The following is a 23,750-nucleotide window of genomic DNA, read 5'->3' on the forward strand; positions in this document are numbered from 1 at the left end:
CCCTTTGTTCTGGGTTGGTTATTTCATGTTATGGTGGTTTGTTTTTTACGTTTGTTACTTTTTTTTTTTTTTTTTTTATAGGTAAAAGCTGAAGTTCCCTTACCCAAGCAAGATGATTTGAGACTTCCAAAGCATACAATGAGGAATGAGACTTTTGGAATCTCATTGGACAACATTCCCAAGGGAAAGATTTCTATTGTTGAGGCACTGACTATTTTGAGTAATCACAAAAATTCTCCCAAGACATGGACTGCAGAGAAAATAGCTGGAGATTACAATCTAGACATAAAGGACACCAAAGCCATGTTGAACTCTTTCACACCTTTTGATGTAAAGATCGCATTAAAGAATGAGGAGAAAATTGCTGAAGAGTAGGACTGCTATACTCAACCTATGGAGGACTGGGGTTGAATTTGTGATTGTTCTTTAATTTAAATTCTGAAAATTGTATTTTAAAGTAAATATGTTATCTGTCTGATCAGTAATGGCAAGTCAGTATGTCGTAAAAGAAAGATTACATCCAATATACAATGCATTAAATGTTACATTTTTTACTGTCAGCATTTTTCCAATTATATGACATAAGTCTCTGTATAAAGAACTCCCTGACTTATCTCCACGTTTTAGAAGATTTAATTTATCTTCATGTGAAATTTTTATGCAGTTTTGCCTTCTTACAATGGAGACAAAATATAGTTGAAAATCCTTATAAATAATTATGAGTTATAGTTAAAGGTAAATCTTCACCTTTACATAAAGTAATACTATGGCTGTATAGCCATCTTTTGTCCAATAAAAAATAACTTTTTTTGTTCACATTCGGTGTGCCAGTCACGAGAAATCAGCAACGGAGGAACGGACTGGCCATGTAAAGATCTTGATGGACTTTTCAGTCTGCAAGGCTTTAGCAAGCTTCTTAAATGAAAAGTGAGATAAAGCATTACCACTGTGCATTTACTTATACAGTATTGGCCACAGATGGGAATGGATACAAAAGAACTATGAAGGCGTTACTTCTAATTCTCTCTTGTATCTCCCACACCTTAATTCAGCTTGAGATGGAACTCAGATGTTCATGAAACTTGGTCATTGTGCAGACTGGCCGTGAGTCTCCTGACACAAACTCAACAGCCTCATCAGTATATATGAAGCTGTTGAGCTTGGGTCAATAGTCCAGTGGTAAATCTGTACATGATTGTTTGTTTATATACAGATCGTGTTTCATGGATATCTGAATTTGGCCGTAGTGATCAAGCACTGATCCTCGGTGTGCTTTCCTAAAAGTTACGGTAAGTTGGTGACCTTGATGTCTTCCAACAGAATTCACTAAGGGGTAATGTTATGGTATTCTTCCATGGAAAGACGCTTCTTTGAAGTGGGTTGTCGTGATTTTTTTCCTTTACATCCATATTAAAATGAGAAAAAAATAACTTTCCCGATGTTCCTCCATTAAATCTGTAGTACATGCAGATCAGAGCCATAATAGGGCTGCGCCTAAAGCCTTAGGCTGTTTTTACACATTGCATACGGGATCTTTCAAAAACTCCACACCAGCACCACATATCAAATCAGCCAAAGGCCTCATTTAGACGCCCTTTTTCATGTAACCAAATCTAACTTTACAAAATATCACGCCATGTTAATAACTTTCTGACAAAAGTTGTTGCTTCTAAGGATTAAGATTAGCAATGCAAAAGCTGTTGACTGAGTCAGATCACACTGATATCCCAGTGCTGCTATCTGCTTTCCTTTAACCATGGCCATATCTGTATATGGTCTACCAGTGTCTTTCACATAAGAAACACATAACCATTACAGTCTATTCTGATTTATCCTCTATATAGTCCATGAGTACACATATGGTGGTGTTATTACTTTGTCACTGACTGTTTTCAGACCACATATTGCATATGTGCACCCTGTCTTGAGACTTTTGGTGTTCCATTACTGTCTATGTAGCTATTCATATGTTTGTGGACCATTCGATCAGCAAAAAGAAAATCAAGACTTGTCTACTTTTGACCCATTAGTGAGGTATGGTTGGTACTCTAACTGCTTTAAGAATGGGTGCTCCTGGGTAAATTTGTCAACATAAATATAAATCAGGCACTCCAATTCAAGATGAAATGATCGTAGGTTTATTAACATCAGCAAAAAGGTCGTTGTGCAGTGGGCCAACGTTACTGTCACATGACATTGTTCACAGACAGAAATTGGAGTGCCTGGTTTACCTTTCTTTTGATCTAAGTCATGGATCAAACTTGCCATCTGTCAGGGAACCGGTCACCAGTTTGAGTTTCTCAACAAATCCACCATCTATATCTGCTCCTGTACTGTATTGCACAAACAAGTATCTTCTCACCTGACTCCCATGTACACCCCCCCAAAAAATACAACTTGAATTTCTCACACGCAGTATCTAAATGAGGATGGTCCTGTTTGATGGGTGGCATCGCTGTGTATTATGAGCCTCCTCTCTGCTCCTAATCATTGTCCTTCAGCTCTGAATGATGTAAAGGACGTGCCCTAAATTATCCCATGATGTGACGAAATCTCGCACCTGTACAGTAGCATCGCCGGCCCAAGCAGGCGTACTTTGCTCCGTCCTACTGTGAACAAAGCAAAGGACATCATAGCTCGTGCGATGATCGACACGCCAGCCATATTTCGACTGTCAGACCTGCTATGCTACTAATGTTGACATGTGTAGAAGGAACTTCGCAATGTAGTTTTTTTTTTTTTTTTTAATATGTGAAAGTTACTACTCAAACACTGATGAAAATCAGATTGTCTGTTTCACTGACATTTGGATGAGGCCTTAGGCGAAATGCACTCAGTAGTCGCGTACGCATGCTGTCAATGTTTTCATTAACCGTACACAGATACATTATATCCTGCCGAATATTCACATGTCATCTTTGAGTTTTTCTATTGTTTGTTCCAGCAAAAACAGGTCATACTGTGGCCCAATTTGTGAACCAAACTTGCATCGGTCTGTGAAAAAAGACAGCACCCTGATGCTACCTGAGTTACATGTGTGGTGTGTAATGGTCATTGACTGGTCATTAAGTTATATATATATATTTTTTTTATACGAGAGAAAATCTAATGACACGGATAGTAAAAACAGACCCACTGCCCGAATAAATGTGTAAATCAGATCAAACACACTGATGGAAATCGTTGTTTTTTATTAGAATAAAACCTAATGTGTTAACTTTGCCTTACAGTTTCGTGGATTTTCTGCCAGTATTGAAATCATATCCAGCAGGAAAAAGTGGTATTGACCCCAAGCACACCAGATTGGCTGTGAGATATAATTTGTGCATATTTGTATATTTTCATTTCCCCATGAAAGCAGAGGCAGCTTCTGCTACATGTCACACAAGTGAAATGAACCGTTCAGTACCAGATGCGGAAGTTGACATAAGCTAATTAAAGTTTATTATCTAAAACCAAATAAACGAAATAATCTCTGGCAGGAGCCACATTATACACTGTTGGCCTGGTAAATTAAGACATGTATGTGCAGTCATTTAGTAACATATTTAACAGTAATATTACTAAGGAAAAATATTCGTAAATAAATTGTACAGGAGAAGAGGTTATCTGCAATGTAAAGGAAGCAATCCTTTTATAGTTTTACGATATTCTAATCAAACCATTTTACTAATTGCTTCGTGAAAGTCATTAATGCCAGAAATTACATTGCCCACATGCTACATTGCTTTTCACAGGCTCTGGATGTTTTATGTAGTGTATTACTCTCACCTACTTTCTATAAAAAAATAATACATTATGAATCAAAGACTATATCTTCTACCAATCGATCACGAATGGCGTGACCCCTTCTGTAGGTCATTTTAGGATTAGATGGTACATATCCCCTGAGTTCTGGGTCTGCTATTAGGGCTCTCCACTGTCTCTCTATGATGGTATATACTTCATTAGCTCGGTTATGAAAAGTGCCAATCATTCTAGGTATTCTAGTCTCGTCTTTATTTGTCCTTGGGTGTAACAGTTCCTGTCTGTTTTGGCTGGCAGCATTTTTCCCAAGCCAATTCCAATACGTCATCAGGATAACCTCTTTTCCTAAACCTAGATGTCAGATCATGAGCCTGTGCATGAAAATCCCTTACATTTGAACAGTTCCGCTTGATATGCAGGAACTGCCCTTTTGGGATTCCCTTTTTGAGAGGACCTGGGTAATGACTATCCCATCAGAGAAGACTGTTGGTTGCTGTTGGTTTTTGATACATTTCTGTGGTAAGGTACCCCTACTTGTTTCTACCAATTGTAAAATCCAGAAAAGAACTAATCTCTACAAAACTCGGATTTAATTCTCAACCCGATCTCATTGTCATTAAGACATTCCATAAATAGTCGGAATTGATCAGTGCATCCAGGCCATATTAGAAACACGTCGTCTATGTACCTAGTCTATAGGAGTATGTTTGAGTACCACCATGCTTCTTCCAGAAACAGTCTCCTCCCACCAGCCCAGGAAGAGATTAGCATACAATGAGGCACTGGGGCTCCATATCGTTGTCCCCGAGTGGGGGGGGTAGGTCGTCCCATTGAAGAGAAAATTATGGGAGAGTATGAAGGTCATGAGATTAGAGATGAGCCTATTAAGTTGGGCAAATTGTACTGCCCGTGTATTCAGAAAGAATACCATTCCCTTGACTCCTGCCCAATGAGAAATACTGCTATATAACACTTCCTCAATAGCTGCGAGAAGGCTGTCCTCACTGCTATTAATACCTTCAAGTTTCACCAATAGATCAGAGGTATCTCTCAGATAGGATGGTAGAGATATCACAAAGGGACAAATCTTAAGGCCCAGTGACACATAACGATGCACCAGCGATCCCAACGATACGACCTTGTCAGGATCGCTGGTGAGCTGCCAAACAGGCAGTTTTCACCAGCGATCAGGACCAGCGAAGACGCTGGTATCCAAGGTAAATATTGGGTAACTAAGCAAGCGCGTCGCTTAATTACCTGCTGTGTACCTTGGATACCTGCATACTCGCATTGGATGCTGGCATCCAAGGTAAATATCGGGTAACTAAGCGCGCGCGACACTTAGTTACCCGCTGTGTACCTTGGATACCAGCTCCCAGCGCGAGCACGCAGGTATCCAAGGTACACAGCGGGTAACAAAGCGACACGCGCGCTTAGTTACCCGATATTTACCTTGGATACCAGCTCCCAGCGTCTGTTTACAGCGCTGGGAGCTCGCTGATCGTTGCTCTCCCACTGCCACACGCAGCGATGCGTGCTGGCCAGCGGAAGACCAACGATCAAAAAATGGCCCAGGACATTCCTACACAATCAGCGATACCCGGCAGGGGGGCCAGTCGCTGATGCGTGCCACACAGCGAGATCGCTGATGCGTCATAAATTCATTGATCTCGCTGTGTGTGACGGGGCCTTAACATACTCCCAGATTTTGTCCTATGAAGTCCACCCCTGACACTATTTGGTCGACCTTTAAGAGGAGTAAGCCCTTTGTGGATTTTGGGTAAGGCGTAAAAGACAGAAATCCAGGGAAATGTAGGCAAGAGAAACTCAAATTCATTTTTTGTGAGGACTCAAGGTCCAGGTTGTCTGCTAGTAAGGATGTAAAGAACGATGGTGGTGATCTCACTTCCCAGTATTTAACTATTTCAAATGTATCTTTATCCTGTAAAATGGAATAATGGATCATTCACAGTATCCATTTCTGAGTACCAAGTTGCCTCCCTTATCAGAGGACTTCACTATCAGATGATGATTGGTTTCCAGAGATGTGAGGACCTCATATTCTTGAGTGGTAAGATTAGATCCAAAATCAGTATTAGATGAGGTATGTATTCCTGCCAGGTCCTGCTCTAAAACTTGTAAAATGATATCTGTGCTAATTCCCCCAAGGGAGGCAACTTGATATTTTTTTTTCTTAAGTTCTGCAAAGGGACCCAAGCCCCTTGTATGTTCATTCTCTTCAATGACTTCTAGGTCACCCTCTGCAATTCCCAATTCAATGCATTGTTCTTGTTCCCTTTGTTTGTGAAATTTGAGGTTGATGATCTTTAACCCATGTGAAGTTGTTATATGGTGCGGTGGGGACAAAAGATAATTGTTTATGTAACAGTCTTATGATCAGATATGATATATGTTGTAAGGTTAATCTGACTGGAGTGATACACGAGAGGGGCCTTCTGCGTAAAAAAAAAGAGGACAAGGAGGGTAATGGTAGCGAATGGCCAGAACCTACAGTATTTCTTATCAATACTAGCTTGTACTATGACGTCGGATCGCCGGCGAGTTTCAGCTGATTCTGACAGCTGACACCCAGCACTTGATGCAGAAGTGGTACCCACACCGCTGCTGACACTTTATCCCCCTGAATTCTGCGATCAAAATCGATCGTGGTATTTAGCAGGCAAGCAGGAGTAAGCCCTCTCTGCTCTCCGATCGGCGCCCCCGTGACATTATCATGAGGGGTTGATCGTTGCCATGGTGACCAAATGTCACCGACATCCAGGTCACCAGAGCTAGCAACCTTGCTAGATCATGCTCAGAACCTTGTGTAGCAAGTTGGTCAGTGCAGCGCAGACTGCAAAAAAATGAAAGTCCCATAGCGGGACAAAGTAAAAATTAATGAAAAAAAAATGTAGAAATTATTAAAAAAAAAAAAAAAGCAAAACTGTCCCACTAGTTAACCCATTTAGTGAACATCGCAATAAAAAAATAAATAAAAATGAGGCAAAAACTATGCTTTATTATCATACCACCAAAGTGGAATAAAACACAATAAAAAAAGTGTAAATAAAAATGATATAGCTGAAAACGTCATCTTGTTGCACAAAAAACAAGCTGCCATGCAGCTTTATCAGCGGAAAAATAAAAAAGTTATAGCTCTCTAAATAAAGCAAGGCAAAAATAATCTTTTCTATAAATAGTTTTTCTTGTTTAAAAGCGCCACAACATAAAAAACTATATAAATTTGATATTGCTGGGGGGCGTGGCATGGCAGGCGAGGAGTGAGGACGCGCTTTGGAGAGGCTCCCGCTCCTATACCAGTAACTAATCAGAAAAGAGACCGTTACAAATGTCCTCTACCCCGATGCTTACCAGGAAAGGCAAGGGGAGTGGGTCCACCGGTGCCGCAGCGCCCGACAAGGCTCCCCAGAGCATCTCCCGCTACCTTTCGGGAGCGGGGAGAAGGAAAGTAGCAGGCGCCATGATGGACGTGGCACGTGGAGCGCAGCCGCCCCAGCCGGTGAAGGGAGGCAAGACACAGGAGACAGGAGAGAAGAAGGTACACGGGGGAACCCCTCGGGGATCTAGCGGTGCGACTGCTGAGGCCTCGCAGATGCCGGTGCTCTCTCCCCAGGATACGATTGTTGAGCCCCTGGGGATCCGTCTCCCACAGGGAGACCCCACGGACATACCGACACAGCCATGTGTCAGTGAGACAGGCAAGAACCCTGGGGAGTCCTCTGCAGAACTCCGCATGCTATGCCTACAGGGAGACATTATTAACCCCCCAGATAACAATACTACTGCCTTCATTAACGCCTCCAGTATTCCTTCAGTACAAAGGGAAGCGGAGCCCATGATAAGAGGGCAAGCAGACCACGCTATGTTACCTACCCATCAGGTTGGACTGCCATCTAACACAGCTTCACTTTCTGTCTGCCAAATGGACACATCCTTACCACCACAATACGGGACATCGACCCCTCTGTTCGTGGGCAATCCACGACACCCATGGGAGTCGATTTCAACCTACTATATAGCAAAATAAAAGACATCCCGACGAAACAGGATATGGAACAGTATATTGTCCGCTTGGAATCTTCCTATAAAGCTGAACTTTCCATACTTAAAGATGATATCCAACAATGTGGGGAGAAAGTTGAATCTCATGACCAGCTTCTGGCCTCCCTAAATGAAAGAATGGAAGCTCAGGAGAATATCACAGCAGCTCAAGCCAGACAGATACAGACCCTAGCAGAAATGCTGGATGATTCGGAGAACAGGGGAATAGGAACAACATAAGAATACGGGGACTACCCGAATCTATACCTCCCCAGGAGTTAAACTCCACTCTGAGAGGCATCTTCAACTCGATATTAGATAGGTCCCAAGACACCCCATTGGAATTGGATCGTGCCCATAGAGCTCTGGGCCCGCGCCCTAGCGAGCAGGACCTAACGAGAGATGAGATCTGCCGGGTACATAAATACCAACTTAAAGATGCGGTCATGGGGGCAGCCAGGAGGGCAAAGTCCATAAACCACTTGGACACCCGCATACAGCTTTTACCAGATTTGTCCAGATGGACCTTACAAGGACGCAGAGCTCTCCGTCCCCTTCTAGAGGAGTTGCGGCAACGTGAACTTTCCTACATGTGGGGGTTTCCGTTTTGTCTTCGGGTTCAGAAGAGAGGCAGAGTACACCGACTGAGCCACCCTGGCGGCATTCCAGCCTTTTCGGCCGCCCTGGATATACCTGAGGTGGATATTCCTGAGAGGCCAACCCTACCATCGTTTTATAGAATGGAAGGCCCTCACGGAGGCCCAGATCCTCAACGTCAGTGTAGACGTGGAGGACGGCCCAATGGACGTGGGCGTGCATATTTAAGAGAGGAAGAAGCTGACTGATTATCCAGTATTGTACAATTCAATTTTTTCTATTCGATTTGACATAGGTCTATATATTTTCGGACGGGGGTGGGACTCGGGGATCTTTACTACGAGTAATACAGAACTAAAATGTAAATACGCTTACACTATCTGATGCCCCCTCACACCTTTAGGCAGTTATTCCTTCATATTAACTACTCCCACAAGCCTTTATCAGTGGTTTAAGATGGGGCACCCTAGTCTAAAGGATAGACTTGCTGTCTAAAGGTTATGCTGTTTCAGGATTATAGATGGGGGTGCCTTTAAACAATGGCGGACTTAGTTGGGTTCTATTTTTTGATGATAATGAATGTAATTACAAAATGGGATGGGTCACGACTCATGGGTCCACAGTTAGACTGGGTTGTATATGACTGGTACCCATCAGACTCACTGTTTTAGAGGTTGCAACTGATACATCATGATGGGGTCGGAAACCAGAGGAGACGGCGTCTCCGACTCTTCTTCTGTCGTACACTTACCCCCCGGAGGGCTGCTTGGCCATTGAGGCATGCAGCAATTAACAATAACCTCCACTTGGTTCTACATTGTTTGTTAGAGTGTGTCTATCCACACTCGTATTGTTATAATTTTCTTGTACTATTGTTTCTCTAACTCCTACCTATTTTCTCTGATTGTACCTACTTCCCTCTATTAGTTCCATCCTCCCCTCCTCACAGCGGGCACCGGACTCCGAGGCTGACCCACCCTTCTCGGTGAAGTCTGTGTTCTTGACTTCGGACTACAAACACAATGCCGGGTAAGAAGGCCATGCAAAAGATTATATTGGGCTCTTTGAACACTAGGGGCTTTAACATCCCGCAGAAGCGGTCACAAATTCTATATGGTATGCACAAGAAAAGAGAAAACGTGCTGATTCTGCAGGAGACACACTTTAAGAGTGGACATATTCCTAATATACATGATCGCCATTATACAACCTGGTTCCATAGTGCCAACCTGGACTCACGATCCCGAGGGGTGTCTATAGCGCTCCACAGGTCTTTACAGCATACAATGCTGGACACATTGGTCGATACGGAGGGCAGGTACGTGATCTTGAAAATTCAGATTTTCTCGACAACTTATACTATAGCAGGATGGTACACCCCCAGCCGGGACCAAATCCGAGCCACTAGATCCTTCTTAAAGACAATGGCTGATTTCGCTGAGGGGGTTGTCATATTGGGGGGGACTTTAACCTGACTCTTAACCCGACATTAGACTCCTCTGCAGCAAAATCTTACCTATCTCATCGTCAGCTGTCCTCTTTGAAAAGAGACCTTCATGACTTGTGTCTTACAGATGTCTGGAGACTTTTTAACCCCAACGGGAAATATTATACATTCTTCTCCACACCACATAACTCATATGGCAGAATAGATTTTTTCCTCCTTAGTCATTGTGCATTAGCGTGGGATCCGAGGCCATCTATTGGAAGTTTCCTATGGTCGGACCATGCTCCAATATTCCTGGATATTAGTCCTCCTGATTCAGTGACACGACAGTGGACATGGAGACTGAATGATAACCTTTTAAAGGACCCTACCTGTGTGGCCGACGTTAAGACTACCATAGCAGAATTCATACAAGATCACACACATGACACCACTGCCATGCCTATCAAGTGGGAGACTCTCAAATGCGTCCTTAGAGGGGTTCTAATTAAACATGGTTCTCGCTTGAAACAAATGAAAAGTAGGGAAATTTCGGACCTCATGGAGAGGATATTAACATTAGAGACGAAACACAAGAAAGATAAGGAGATGGAGACGCTGACTGAACTGATCAAATGCAGAGACGATCTGAAGTCCTTGCTAAATGAGAAGTCCCGATATCAAAGAAATCGCTTTAAGAGTATATTATACGGGCAGGCTAATAGATGTGGACGCTTGTTAGCTAGATTTCTACACCCCCGTAACCAGACCACATATATTCCATCTCTCCAGCGACATCGTGGCCAGACAATGTCAAACCCAATGGAAATTTTAAACATAATGCGGCGTTATTATCACACACTGTACAATATTGATGGGGATTGCCCCCCTCATCCGTTTCTAGACCCCCAACCACACATAGAATCATATATACGCGACACAGCCCTTCCGACATTGGCCACAGACTTGACAACACCATTAGATACTGATTTTACGACAGAGGAGATCGACGAGGTCATTCAAAATACCCCGGCAGGGAAAAGCCCGGGACCGGACGGCTTCTCCCCTTATTTCTATAAGATGTTTCGTGAACAACTTAATCCCATTATGACGCTAGTGTTTAATTCCATGGCGATCAACTCCCCATTTGTCCTGCAATCTTTAGAAGCCTTTATTACGGTGATACCGAAACATAGGAAAGATCCTAAAGTGGTAACCAATTACCGTCCAATATCTCTCATTAACGTCGACGTAAAACTATACGCAAAAATCTTAGCAAATCGATTGGCCCCTCTTTTGCCTTTAGTGGTACACTCGGACCAGGTGGGGTTTGTACGGGGAAGAGAGGCGAGAGATGGTATAGGTAAAACCCTTATCCTGACTGCACATGCTAAATCAAAACTTAAGCCATTGGCTTTGCTGTCGATTGATGCAGAGAAGGCCTTTGACCGTGTACACTGGGGCTTCATGTTTTAGGCCTTACGACAAATAGGATTGGGGAGTCGCTTCCTACATAGGATCGCGGATCTTTACTCCGGCCCTTCGGCAAGGGTTGAAGTCAACGGGGCAATGTCGGACTCTATGGCCTTCGGGAATGGAACCCGACAGGGATGCCCCTTGTCGCCTCTGCTATATGCGATAGTTATGGAACATCTTGCGGTAGCGATCAGGAAGAACCCCAATGTGCACGGTTTATGGGTAGACCATGTTCATTATAAGGTCTCTCTTTATGCGGATGACCTCCTTCTGTATATATCCCAGCCTCACATTACCCTTCCATCATTGATGGAAGAGCTTCACAAATATGGAGCAGTAAGCAACTTTAAGATTAATTTTCAGAAAACCGAAGCCCTTAATATATCTTTGGGACAGACAGAGCTTACAAGAACCATGGGAAACTTCCCCTTTCGATGGAGAGTCGGGGCTATTCAATACCTAGGCGTTCAAATTCCCTCCGACATGACTGACCTGTACAAATTAAATTACCTGCCCCTCTTAGGGTCGACCTTGAAACGCTTGAGAGAGTACGGACAAAAGAATATCTCATGGTTTGGAAGGATGAACTCATTTAAGATGGATATTCTCCCCAGATTTTTATACTTGTTTCAGGCAATCGAGATTGTACTGCCAAAAACATTCTTCCAGACTATCAGATCGGCACTGATCCGGTTTATCTGGCAGACCTCTAAACCCTGTCTAAAGTATTCTATCTTGACTGCCCCAAAGTCCAGGGGTGGCGCAGGCCTCCCTGACCTTGAGTTATACCATAGAGCGTCCATACTGGCACGTTTATTTGATTGGCAATTCGGTCACCACTCCAAACAGTGGGTCCAGCTGGAGCAGACATCTTTTAATGTTCCATTGCGCCACCTCCCGTGGATCCGACGTCGTGACTTGGTCACAGATGAGTCTGAGGGAAATACAGGCTTCTTGACTCGAGAAGTTTTGCAGTTATGGAATCGTGTTAAAACCAGAAAGAAATTGATCAGCACTCTGAATCCGCTGACACCAATATTTGGTAATCCAGATTTTCCTCCAGGGCGTAACAGAGACCAATTTCTGGGTTGGCATAGAAGTTCTGACTTGTGTCTGGGACAGGTGTTGATAGAGGGGAGGGCTCCATCTTGGGAAATCTTAACGGAGGAGTCCACCCCGGGAACACTTTCCTGGTTGGAATATAATCAGCTGAGGTCATTTATTCGGGGACACTCGGGCGATCGTTCTTCTCACTCCCCCACGACGCGGTTTGAAAACTTACTATCACAACAAGACCCTCCTTCTCATCTGATTTCTCTTTTATATAAGGAACTTCGTTCAGGAGACTCGGATGTGGCTCCGGGTTACGTCCGGGCATGGGAGGAGGAGATGGGACATAAATTTTCAGCTGAAGAACTTGACAAAGCTTATCTTTTACACATAAAATGTCTCCGGCTGGGGGCGCGCAGGAGAAAAATTTTAAGATACTGACCCAGGTGGTACTTGTCCCCTGTCAAACTAAAGTCAATTTATCCGTCAGTTGACGATACCTGCTGGCGCTGTGAGTCCGAAAGAGGCACGCTATTTGGTGGCAGTGTCACGCTATACAACCCTTTTGAGTAAAGGTGTTCGGAGCTTATCAAAAGATTTCTGGAGCATATGTTCCCCCCCTCCCCGCAAATTGCCATCCTATCAATCCTCACAGGTCCCATATCTACTCAGAAAAAAAACCTTCCCAGATTTTGCATTACCGCAGCGCGCATGGTAATTCCACGCCATTGGCGCACAACAACACCAACAACTATGGCAGAATGGGTGACAGAATTTGCTGACATCTTCCGTGTGGAGGATTTAATGACCGAAATGAAGGGAGATAATACCCGCTTAATCCGTGTGTGGCAGCCTTGGATATTATTCAAGGAAACTTCCGAATTATCCCGCCTGATCGAGGAAGTAAATTAAGGGTCGACTCGGAAGCCCGAGGTCCGCTCTCCCCTTCCCCCCTCCCACCCTCTTTCCTTTCCCCGCTATACCTCTCATGAGGTTCTTATTTCCCTTTCTTTGTTGTTTCTCTCAACGTTTTTTGAAGTACACCTATACTGGTTACATGTGAGACATTGCTAAACACGTTTGTAGTTACTATTCTTTATATTCGTTTATTAATGATGCTGATGTTCCGGATGAAACACAGGGCGGCGTGACATCTCTTCAGGTTGCTATCTGACTATGAGTCAACAATGTATAACAGATGCATATACAGTTGAGATTATCAAACCATGGGATGAAACACGTTTGTCCTCTGATACCTGACAGTACTAATGAAAATACACCGATTTCATTCAACAGAGGATGTACGAGCCTTAGAACCAGAAGATATCTCGTCCTTATAAGAGAATGATTATATTGTAACCTAAGATGCCTTGGTGTACACTGTTTGTTGTCTTGTATGTTGTTATGTATAATTGTTTTCAATAAAATAGATTTGATATTGCTGTAATCGTACTAACCCGAAGAATAAAGCTGGCTTATCAATTTTACCACACGCAGAACGACAAAAAAAATCCTGAATTGCTGGTTTTTGTTCATTCTACCTCCCAAAAATCGGAATAGAAGGCAATAAAAAAATGTCATGTGTCCGAAAATGGTGCCAATAAAAATGTCAACTCGTCCCGCAAACAAGCCATCACCTGACTCTGTGGGCCGGAATATGGAAAAATTATAGCTGTCAAAATATAGCGGTGTAAAAACTAGTTTTTGCAAAAAGCATCTTTTAGTTTGTGACACCAGCCAAATAGAGAAACCCGATTTAAATCTAGTATCTCTGTAATTGCATCGAAGAATAAAGTCATGTAATCACTTTTACCACACCAGGAAAGGCTTAAATTTAAAAAACAAAACAAAAAAAAAAACAATTATTCACCTGCTGTTTTGTTGTTCATTATGTCTCACAAATATCGCAATAAGGCTCTGCTCACATTTATCCTGCGCTCTACGCTGAGCGCTTACACCAGGTTTTCCGTGTAAATCTCTGAAATCTGTGAGTTAGATGGAACCCCCGGCCGAAGATTCTCTATAATGAAACAGATAGAGAGTAAGTGCTCAGCGTTGAGCTCCAAATGTGATCCCAAACATTATGTAAAATGTTCCCAATAAAAGCTTCAACTCAATCCACAAAAAAAGTCCCCACTCAGATCCATCATCTGTCAATGGAAATATAGGGGCTAACACGTTACTGGTAGCACAAAGGCTCTAGGTAAAGCGAAATGGCTCCTTGCTCCTCAAAAGAAATTCAACAAATTCTGCGCTCCCAAATCTAAATGCCCCCCTATTCTAGGAAAATCTACACTCCAGGAAGCAAATAGTGCGCTGCCCCTCCAGTGTCTTGCGTATGGCTAATCAGTACTGTACAGCCATATATAGAGTATTTCTACATTCAGCAGAAATTGGGTAAAAATGGTACCAAAAGTTGGCCCACATTTTCCAGCGTGAGCACAACCCCCATCTGTGGATGTCGGGCACTCAGACCATCCTCATGGAGTTGGTTTCTAACAGTTTATGTAGGCACATGCACATTTGTGGCCTGCTGAAGGTCATTTTGCAGGGCTCTGGCAGTGCTCCTCCTGTTCCTCCATGCTCAAAGGCTGAGGTAGTGGTCCTGCTGCTGGGTTGTTGCTCTCCTACAGCCCCCTCCACATCTCCTGGTGTACTGGCCTGTCTCCTGGTAGCGCCTCTAGCCTCTGGACTCTACGCTGACAGACACAGCAAACCTTCTTGCCACAGCTCGCATTGATGTGCCATCCTGGATGAGCTGCAGTACCTAAGCCACTTGTGTGGGTTGTAGAGTCCGTCTCATGCTACCACGAGTGTGAAATCACAACCAACATTCAAAAGTGACCAAAACATCAGCCAGAAAGCATTGGAGCTGAGATCTGGTCTGTGATCCACACCTGCAGAACCACTCCTTTATTGAGGGTGTCTTGATAATTACCAATAATTTCCATCTGTTGTCTATTCCATTTGCACAACAGCATGTGAAATTGATTGTCAAACAGTGTTGCTTCCTAAGTGGACAGTTTGATTTCACAGAAGTTTGATTTACTTGAAGTTATATTCTGTTGTTTAAGTGTTCCCTTTATTTTTGTGAGCAGTGTTCTATGCGGCTGTGTTATATACTTTGTCGCTGTGCTATATACTATGTGGCTGTGTTATATACCATCGGGGGTACATTATACATTATATTCTATGGGGGAGGCTGTGTTTTATAATATGGGGGCTACATTATATTATATGGGGAGATGGGCTGTATTATATTCTATTTGGGGCTACATTATATTCTATGGGGGGCTGTATTATATTTATTATATACTATAGGGGTGTGATTGCATCACACTCTATGAGGGGGCTACATTATTATTATTTATATACCACCATTGATTCCATGGTGCTGTACATGAGAAGGGGTTTCATACAAATTACAGATATCACTTACAGTAAACAAACTATCAATGACAGACTGATACAGAGGGGAGAGGGGACTCTGCCCTTTCGGGCTTACATGCTACAGGATGGTGGGGAAGGAGACAGTAGGTTGGTGGGTTGCAGCAGTTTCGATGTTGGTTGAAGTGAGATCAGCGGTAGTGGTGAGAGAGAAGGAGGTAGCGGGGTCATTGCAGGCTGTTTGCTTTCTTGAAGAGGTGGGTTTTCAGGTTCCGTCTGAAGGATCCAAATGTGGTTGATAGTCGGACTTGTTGGGGCAAAGAATTCCAGAGAATAGGGGCTATTCGGGAGAAGTCTTGGAGGCGGTTGGGTGAGGAGCGAATAAGTGTGGAGGAGAGAAGGAGGTCTTGGGAAGATCGGCGATTACGTGAGGGAAGGTATCGGGAGAATAGTTCAGGGACATATGGGGGAGACAGGTTATAGATGGCCTTGTAGGTCACTATTAGTAATTTGAACTGGATACGCTGAGGGAATGGGAGCCAGTGAAGAGATTTGCAGAGGGGAGAAGCGGAGGAGTAGCGAGGAGAGAGATGAATTAGTCGGGCGGCAGAGTTAAGGATGGACTGGATAGGTGCGAGGGTGTTAGCAGGGAGACCACAGAAAAGAATTTTGCAGTAGTCGAGGCAGGAGATGATGAGAGCATGCACAAGCATTTTAGTAGACTGAGGGTTGAGGAATGGACAGATTCTGGAAACATTTTGAGCTGGAGGCGACAGGAGGTAGAAAGAGCTTGGATGTGCGGTTTGAAGGACAGGGCAGAGTCAAAGGTTACTCCGAGGCAGCGGACTTCCGGTACTGGGGAAAGTGTGATGCCATTAATTTTTATAGCTAGGTCGGGTAAGGAAGATCTGAGAGATGGAGGAAAGATGATGAGTTCAGATTTGTCCACATTGAACTTGAGGAAGCGAGAGGAGAAGAAGGAGGATATGGCTAATAGACACTCTGGGATTCTGGACAGCAGAGAGGTGACGTCTGGGCCAGAGAGGTAGATCTGGGTGTCATCAGCATAAAGGTGGTAGTGGAATCCGTGGGAATTTATGAGTTGCCCCAGACCAAGTGTATAGATTGAGAAGAGGTCCTAAAACAGAGCCTTGGGGGACTCAAACAGAGAGAGCATGGGATAAGGAGGTGGTGTGGGAGTGGGAGACGCTGAATGTGCGATTGGAAAGGTATGAGGAGAAAGGGAAAGGCCTTTGATGCCAAAGGAGGAGAGGATCTGTTGTAGGAGGCAGTGGTCAACTGTGTCGAATGCAGAGGACAGGTCTAGAAGCAGGAGTATAAAGTATTGTCCATTTGATTTGGCTGTAATTAGGTTGTTAGTAATTTTGGTCAGGGCTGTCTCAGTGGAGTGATGGGGGCGGAAACCAGATTGTAGATTGTCAAAGAGGAAGTTAGATGATAGGTGGGAGGAAAGTTCAGCATGGACGTGCTGTTCCAGGAGTTTGGAAGCGAATGGGAGCAACGATATTGGGCGATAGCTGGACATAGCGGTTGGGTCAAGGGTTGGCTTTTTAAGGATAGGCATGATTGTGGCATGTTTGAAAGCAGAAGGGAAGGTACCGGACGTTAGTGATAGGTTGAAGAGGTGGGTTAGGGATGGGATAAGTGTGGTGGTGAGGTTGTAGAGGAGGTGGGATGGGGTCAAGTGCACAGGTTGTGAGGTGCGATTTGGAGAAGAGACGACTAATCTCCCCTTCAGTGATGTTGGAGAGTGAGGTTACGGGGTTTGGGCATTGGTCTGGTATACAAATGGGTTGAGGTGGTTGAGTGATGAAGACTTGCCTTGTTTGGTCAATCTTGTTTTTGAAGTGTGTGGCAAAAGTCCTCGGCAGAGATGAGGGAGGTTGGAGGAGGCAGTGATGGGTGGAGGAGGGAGTTAAAAGTTTTGAATAACTGTTTTGGGTTGTAAGATTGGGAAGATACGAGGGTTGTGAAGTAGGCCTGTTTAGCAGAGGTGAGGGCAGATTTGAAATCGAGTGTTGCCTGTTTGAATGTGGTGAAGTCATCTTGCGAATTTGTTTTCTTCCAGCGCCGCTCTGCAATCCTGGACACTTGCTGGAGCTTTTTAGTGATGTTGTTGTGCCAGGGTTGTCTGTTGATACGTCGCATTCTGCCATGAACGAGGGGGGCAACCACGTCAATAGCTGATGCGAGAGTGGCATTGTAGAAAGCAGTGGCACTGTCTGTGTCATGGAGTGAAGATATGGATGCCAGTGGTAGAATAGAGTCAGAGAGTGCGTGGGTGTCTAGGTGCGCAAGGTTTCTGCGGGGGTGCGCATGTTGCTGGACCTGGTTGCCTGGTGAGGAGGACAGGGATGAGAAAGCGAGTAGATGGTGGTCAGATAGAGGGAGATGGGAGGTGGTAAAGTTAGAAAGAGAGCTGAGACGGGTGAAGACCAGGTCTAATGTGTGTCCATTATACTATATGAGTAGGCTACATAGTATTCTATGAGGGGCTGCATTATATTCTTTGGGGGCTAGATTACATTGTATGGGGGCTTCATTATACTTTTTGAGGGGGCTACATTATTATATTCTATTGGGGCTACATTGTACTATATGAGGAGGGCTACATTGTATTCTATGGAGGGACTACATTATACTATATAAGGGACTGCATTATATTCTATGGGGGGGTTGCATTATACTCTATGAGGGGGCTGCATTATACTCAATGAGGGAGCTCCCATATATTCTATGAAGGGGTTGCATGATATTCTATGGGAGGTTACATTATATTCTGTGTGGTGGCTGCATTATACTATAAGAGGGGGGCTGCATTATATTCTGTGGCGGGGTTACATTATATTGTATGGCGGGGCAGCATTATACTGTATGGGGTGGCTGCATTATACTATATGTGGGCTGCATTATACTGTATCGAGGACTATGGGGAATACATTATACTATATGAAGAACTATGGGGTGCATTATACTATGGGAAGTGAATTTTACTACATGGATGACTGGCGGTGTATTATATTATATGGAGGACTGAGTAGTGTATTATGCTATATGGAGGACTGAGTGTGTTTTAATATATGGAGGGCTATGAGGAGTGTATTATACTATATGGAGTACTATGGGGCACATTATATTTTATGGAGGACTATGAGGAGTGTATTATATTATATGGAGGACTGAGGAGTGTATTATATTATATGGAGGACTATGGGGCACATTATATTATATGGAGGACTATGGGGTGTAAACTGTAGATGTGCTGTTGGTAACATGATACTGCATGGGGACAGATTGATCTATTAGTAATCGTTCTGTCACCATCATTCTTTCTCAGATGGTGGAAAGAGGCCGGGAAACAAGTGTTGAATGACTTCAATATTGTCGATCACACTCTTTTAGCATCCTGAACTCAGCGCATGTAAATACAATCGAAATGCTTCTGTGTGATGTGCAATATGTTGGCATTTGGGGCCCCATTTTAAACTTTGCCTAGGGCCCCACTTTGCCTAAAACCGGCCCTTCTGCCCAATGGTATAAAATTCTGTGACATGCCTATCTATGGTGTCAATATGATCACTACATCCATAAATTAATTAATTGAGAGGTGTATTTTGTAAAATGGTGTCTCTTATGAGGTGGGTGGTTCTGCTGTTCAGGCATCTCAGTGCCTCTATCAATGCGACATGTCATCCTAAAACCAGTTCAGCAAAATCTGAACTCCAATATGGCGCGTCTTCTTTTCTGAGCTTTGCACTGTGCCTCAAAAGCAGTTTTCAACCACGAATGGAGTATCAGTGTACTCCAGAGAAATTGCATGAATTTTGTGATCCATTTTCTCCCGTTAGCCTTGTGATAATAAATTTGGGGTTAAAATAATTTTGGTGTAAAAAATTTTGCTTTATTTTCACGGCTCTACGTTATAATCGTCTGTGAAGCACCTTGTGTGTTCAATGTGCTACCTCACATCTAGAAACATTTGAGGGGTACACTTTCCAAAATGGAGTCACTTGTGGGGGGTTTCCACTGTTTACGCATATCAGGGGCTCTCCAAATGTGATATTGCATTTGCTAATTAATCCAGCAAATTTAGAATCACTGGGATTCATTGAAGCGTTCCAGAATTATTACCTCATAAAGTGACACCTGTCAGAATTAGAAAATTTGACCTGGTCATGAAGGTGGAAACAGGCTGGGGGGCTGAAGGGGTTTAAACTCATGGACTGTCACAACATTTTAAACAATTTCTAATTGCACACATTTTGTGACTTCTGACATTTTTTGCCAATTTCATCCAGCTCCGCCAATTGTTTTGAAAAGTGAGTTAATTGGCATGGTCATGCACACCCTACAAACATACTTCTACGCCACTGGATTACATTTCTATCTGACGCACGGCATCTGAAAGATGCACCAATTTCATAAACAGGTGTATGCCTTTTAATGAATGAGGCCAGGGTCAGACTTGCGAGAAACTCGGACGAGTCTCGCACGTCAATACCCGGCACTGTCACCAGCATTCGGAGCGTTCATCTGCATAGAAATACATACAGCTGAACGCTTCAATCCGAGTGCCAGCGGCAGTGTCGGGTATTGGCGTGCGAGACTTGTTCGAGTTTCTTGCAAGTCTGCCCCCGGCCTTAGGCACATATTACTCTACCGCATTGTTCATCAAGACTGGGCACAAAGCACAAAATACCGATCTTGATGAATGAGTGAAGCACGTTGAACCTTTCTGCACAACTGGTACATTAGGTTATGGGCACATGCTGACTTTTTGCAGCAGATTTTTCTGCGTTTATAAACAGGGTTCGCAGGAAAGATGCTGTGTGAAATACACACGCTTTTGATGTGTTTTTACAATTGAATGGAGGCAAAATAATGAAATAAGATTGAAAGAATTGACATACTGCAAAAAAAAAAAAAACTTTAGGAAAAAAACTGCAGATGCCCACATGAAGTCATTGGGAAGTTCCATGGGGCTGTCAACAGTCAGTGCTTACTACACAGTAAGTGCACTGTAATCGCTCTCCTGATCTAGTGTAGTGAGCGTGATTACATCTGCTTTCACTGTGTAGTGACTGGAAACGAGCAGCTGCAGGAAGAACAACTTAATTTTCTCCCTTCAGCCGCACCTCCAATTAAACTGCTGAATATATTTAAGATCTTATTTACCTGAAGATTTCATCTATCTCTGCAGGGAAATCACATTTATTTTACAGACAGGCTTCTTTAATAAATAATCATTGCTGACATAGAGTGTGCGGGTGCACAGCAATCTTTATCATATATTTCCAAGAGAAGTAATGAAAAGAATGTCAGAATTCAGAGTTTATAGAAAAGTAGTTGTTCTATGGGGAAAACAAAAGACGTGATAAGAGAGCTGCTAACCCTCTTTGAATCCTGATTTTCAAATAAGTGTCTTTCTTTGTGTATTAAAAATATGTAAACTACTTTAATATCCTTTCACCATAATTTAAAAATGTAAATATCTGTTTGCTGTCTTTTTTTTTTTTAGGAAAATTTATTTCCATTGGATATAGATCTGTGCTGGACATGTGATGGAAACAGAAGGAGCACAGATAATTCCAGTACAGTTATGCGAGCTTTACATGGTGTGTCTGTGGCCCTGCACTATGTGTCCACATGACCAGGAGAGATTTCTATCTACTAGAAGTAAATGGAGACGTTATGATGGCTGATTTGCACTCCTATTTCTTCTTTTTTGTACAATTAATCATTTATTGTTACATAATCTGTGCAACTTGTAACTGTAAACGTGTGAATTTCTCAGTTTACTTCTATTAATAAAAATAGCCACCCACTTAACACCTTGCTATGTGTTCCCTACAGTGCTCACACCTAGACTTCTAACCTATTACTAATGCATTTACTGTATGTTGTTCCGTCACCTTACACATACAGTTTTATGACTGCCTAAAGGGTCCCATATATTTTAAAAGGAACCTGTCATCAGAATCATGCTGCCCAAACCACAGGCAGCATAATTAAGTCCTTAAGAACCGAGCCATTTTGATCAGATTTAAAGAATTCGGCTTGGTCATTAACATACAGTACATTGTCACTTTGCAGTATCTCTGACACACTTCAGCGGATCCCAGTGTTTGAGACTGTTTTCTCGTGACACATTGAAAAGTGGTAAAATGTGTTCTGTATGACTTGCGTTTATTTGTGAAAATAGAGGAAATTTGGCAAAAATTTCAAAATTTTCAAATTTTTTATTTTTCCGCCCTTAAATCAGAGAGTTATGTCACACAAAATAGTTAATTCTCCACATGTCTACTTTACATTGACACCATTTTTAGAACATTTTTTTCTGTTATGAAGTTAAAAGAGTTAAAAGTTGATCAGCAATTACCAATTTTTCCAACAAAATTTACAAAAAAAATTTTTTTTTAAGGACCACATCACATTAGAAATGACTTTGAGGTGTCAATATGACAGAAAATACCCAAAAGTGACACTATTCTAAAAACTGTATCCCTCAAAACAACATTCAAGAAGTTTATTAACCCTTCAGATGCTTCACAGGAATTAACCCCATAAGCCCCAAGGGTGGTTTGCACGTTCATGACCGGGCCAATTTTTGCAATTCTGACCACTGTCCCTTTATGAGGTAATAACTCTGAAACACTTCCATGGATCCCGGTGATTCTGACACAGTTTTCTCGTGACATATTGTACTTCATGTTAGTGGTAAAATTTCATTCAAATAACTTGCATTTATTTGTGAAAAAAAATGGAAATTTGGCGAATATTTTGAAAATTTCGCAATTTTCCAACTTTGAATTTTTTTGCCCTTAAATCACAGAGATACGGCACACAAAAAACTTGATAAGTAACATTTCCCACATGTTTACTTTACATAAGCACAATTTTGGAACCCAAATTTTTTTTTGTTAGGAAGTTATAAGGGTTAAAAATTGACCAGCGATTTCTCATTTTTGCAACACCATTTTATTTTTACGGACCACATCACATTTGAAGCCACTTTGAGGGGTCTATATGAAAGAAAATACCCAAAAGTGACACCATTCTAAAAACTGCACCCCTTAAGGTGCTCAAAACCACATTCAAGAAGTTTATTAACCCTTTAGGTGTGTCACAGGAATTTTTTGAATATTTAAAAAAAAATGAACATTTAACTTTTTTTCACAAAAAAAATACTTCAGGTTCAATTTTTTTTATTTTACCAAGGGTAACAAGAGAAATTGGACTGAAAAATGTATTGTGCAATTTGTCCTGAGTACGCTGATACCTGATATATGGGGGGGAACCACTGTTTCGGTGCATGGCTGAGCTCAGAAGGGAAGGAGCGCCGTTTGACTTTCAATGCCAAATTGGCTGGAATTCAGATCGGATGCCATGTCACGTTTGGAGAGCCCCTGATGTACCTAAACAGTGGAAACCCCCCACAAGTGACCCCATTTTGGAAACTAGACCCCCCAGGGAACTTATCTAGATATGTGGTGAGAACTTTGAACCCACAAGGGCTTCACAGAAGTTTATAATGTACAGCGGTACAATTAAAAAATCATATTTTTTCCACAAAAATGATCTTTTCACCCTCAATTCTTATTTTTCCAAGGGTAACAGGACCCTAAAAGTTATTGTGCAATTTGTCCTGAGTATACTGATACCCCACATGTGGGGTAGACCACTATTTGGGCGCATGGCAGAGCTCGGAAGGGAAGCAGCGCCATTTGACGTTTTTGGCTGGAATTGAGATCGGACACCATGTCACGTTTGGAAAGCCCCTGATGTACCAAAACAGTGGAAACCCCCCACAAGTGACCCTATTTTGGAAACTAGACCCCCTAAGGAACTTATCTAGATGTGTGGTGAGCACTTTGAACCCCCGAGGGCTTCACAGAAGTTTATGATGCCCGGGCATGAAAAGAAAAGAATAGTATTTTTTCCACAAACATGATCAATTAGTCCCCAATTTTTTTATTTTCCCAAG

General features: G+C 42.7%; 1 protein-coding gene across 1 annotated transcript in view; it reads left to right on the forward strand.

Annotated features, from left to right (window-relative positions):
- The window catches only part of NDUFAF4 (NADH:ubiquinone oxidoreductase complex assembly factor 4), a 41,048-nt gene extending 40,435 nt beyond the window's left edge, over window positions 1-613 (forward strand). Inside the window, exon 3 of the mRNA XM_073589530.1 lies at window positions 82-613. Within this exon, the coding sequence (XP_073445631.1) occupies window positions 82-375 (294 nt within the window). The 3' untranslated portion in view covers window positions 376-613. The remainder of the gene's footprint in view (window positions 1-81) is intronic.
- Window positions 614-23,750: the final 23,137 nt, after the last annotated feature.

Source organism: Dendrobates tinctorius, unplaced genomic scaffold (assembly GCF_039654945.1).
Source record: "Dendrobates tinctorius isolate UK_male_01 unplaced genomic scaffold, ASM3965494v1 ptg000111l, whole genome shotgun sequence".
NCBI lineage: Eukaryota > Metazoa > Chordata > Amphibia > Anura > Dendrobatidae > Dendrobates > Dendrobates tinctorius.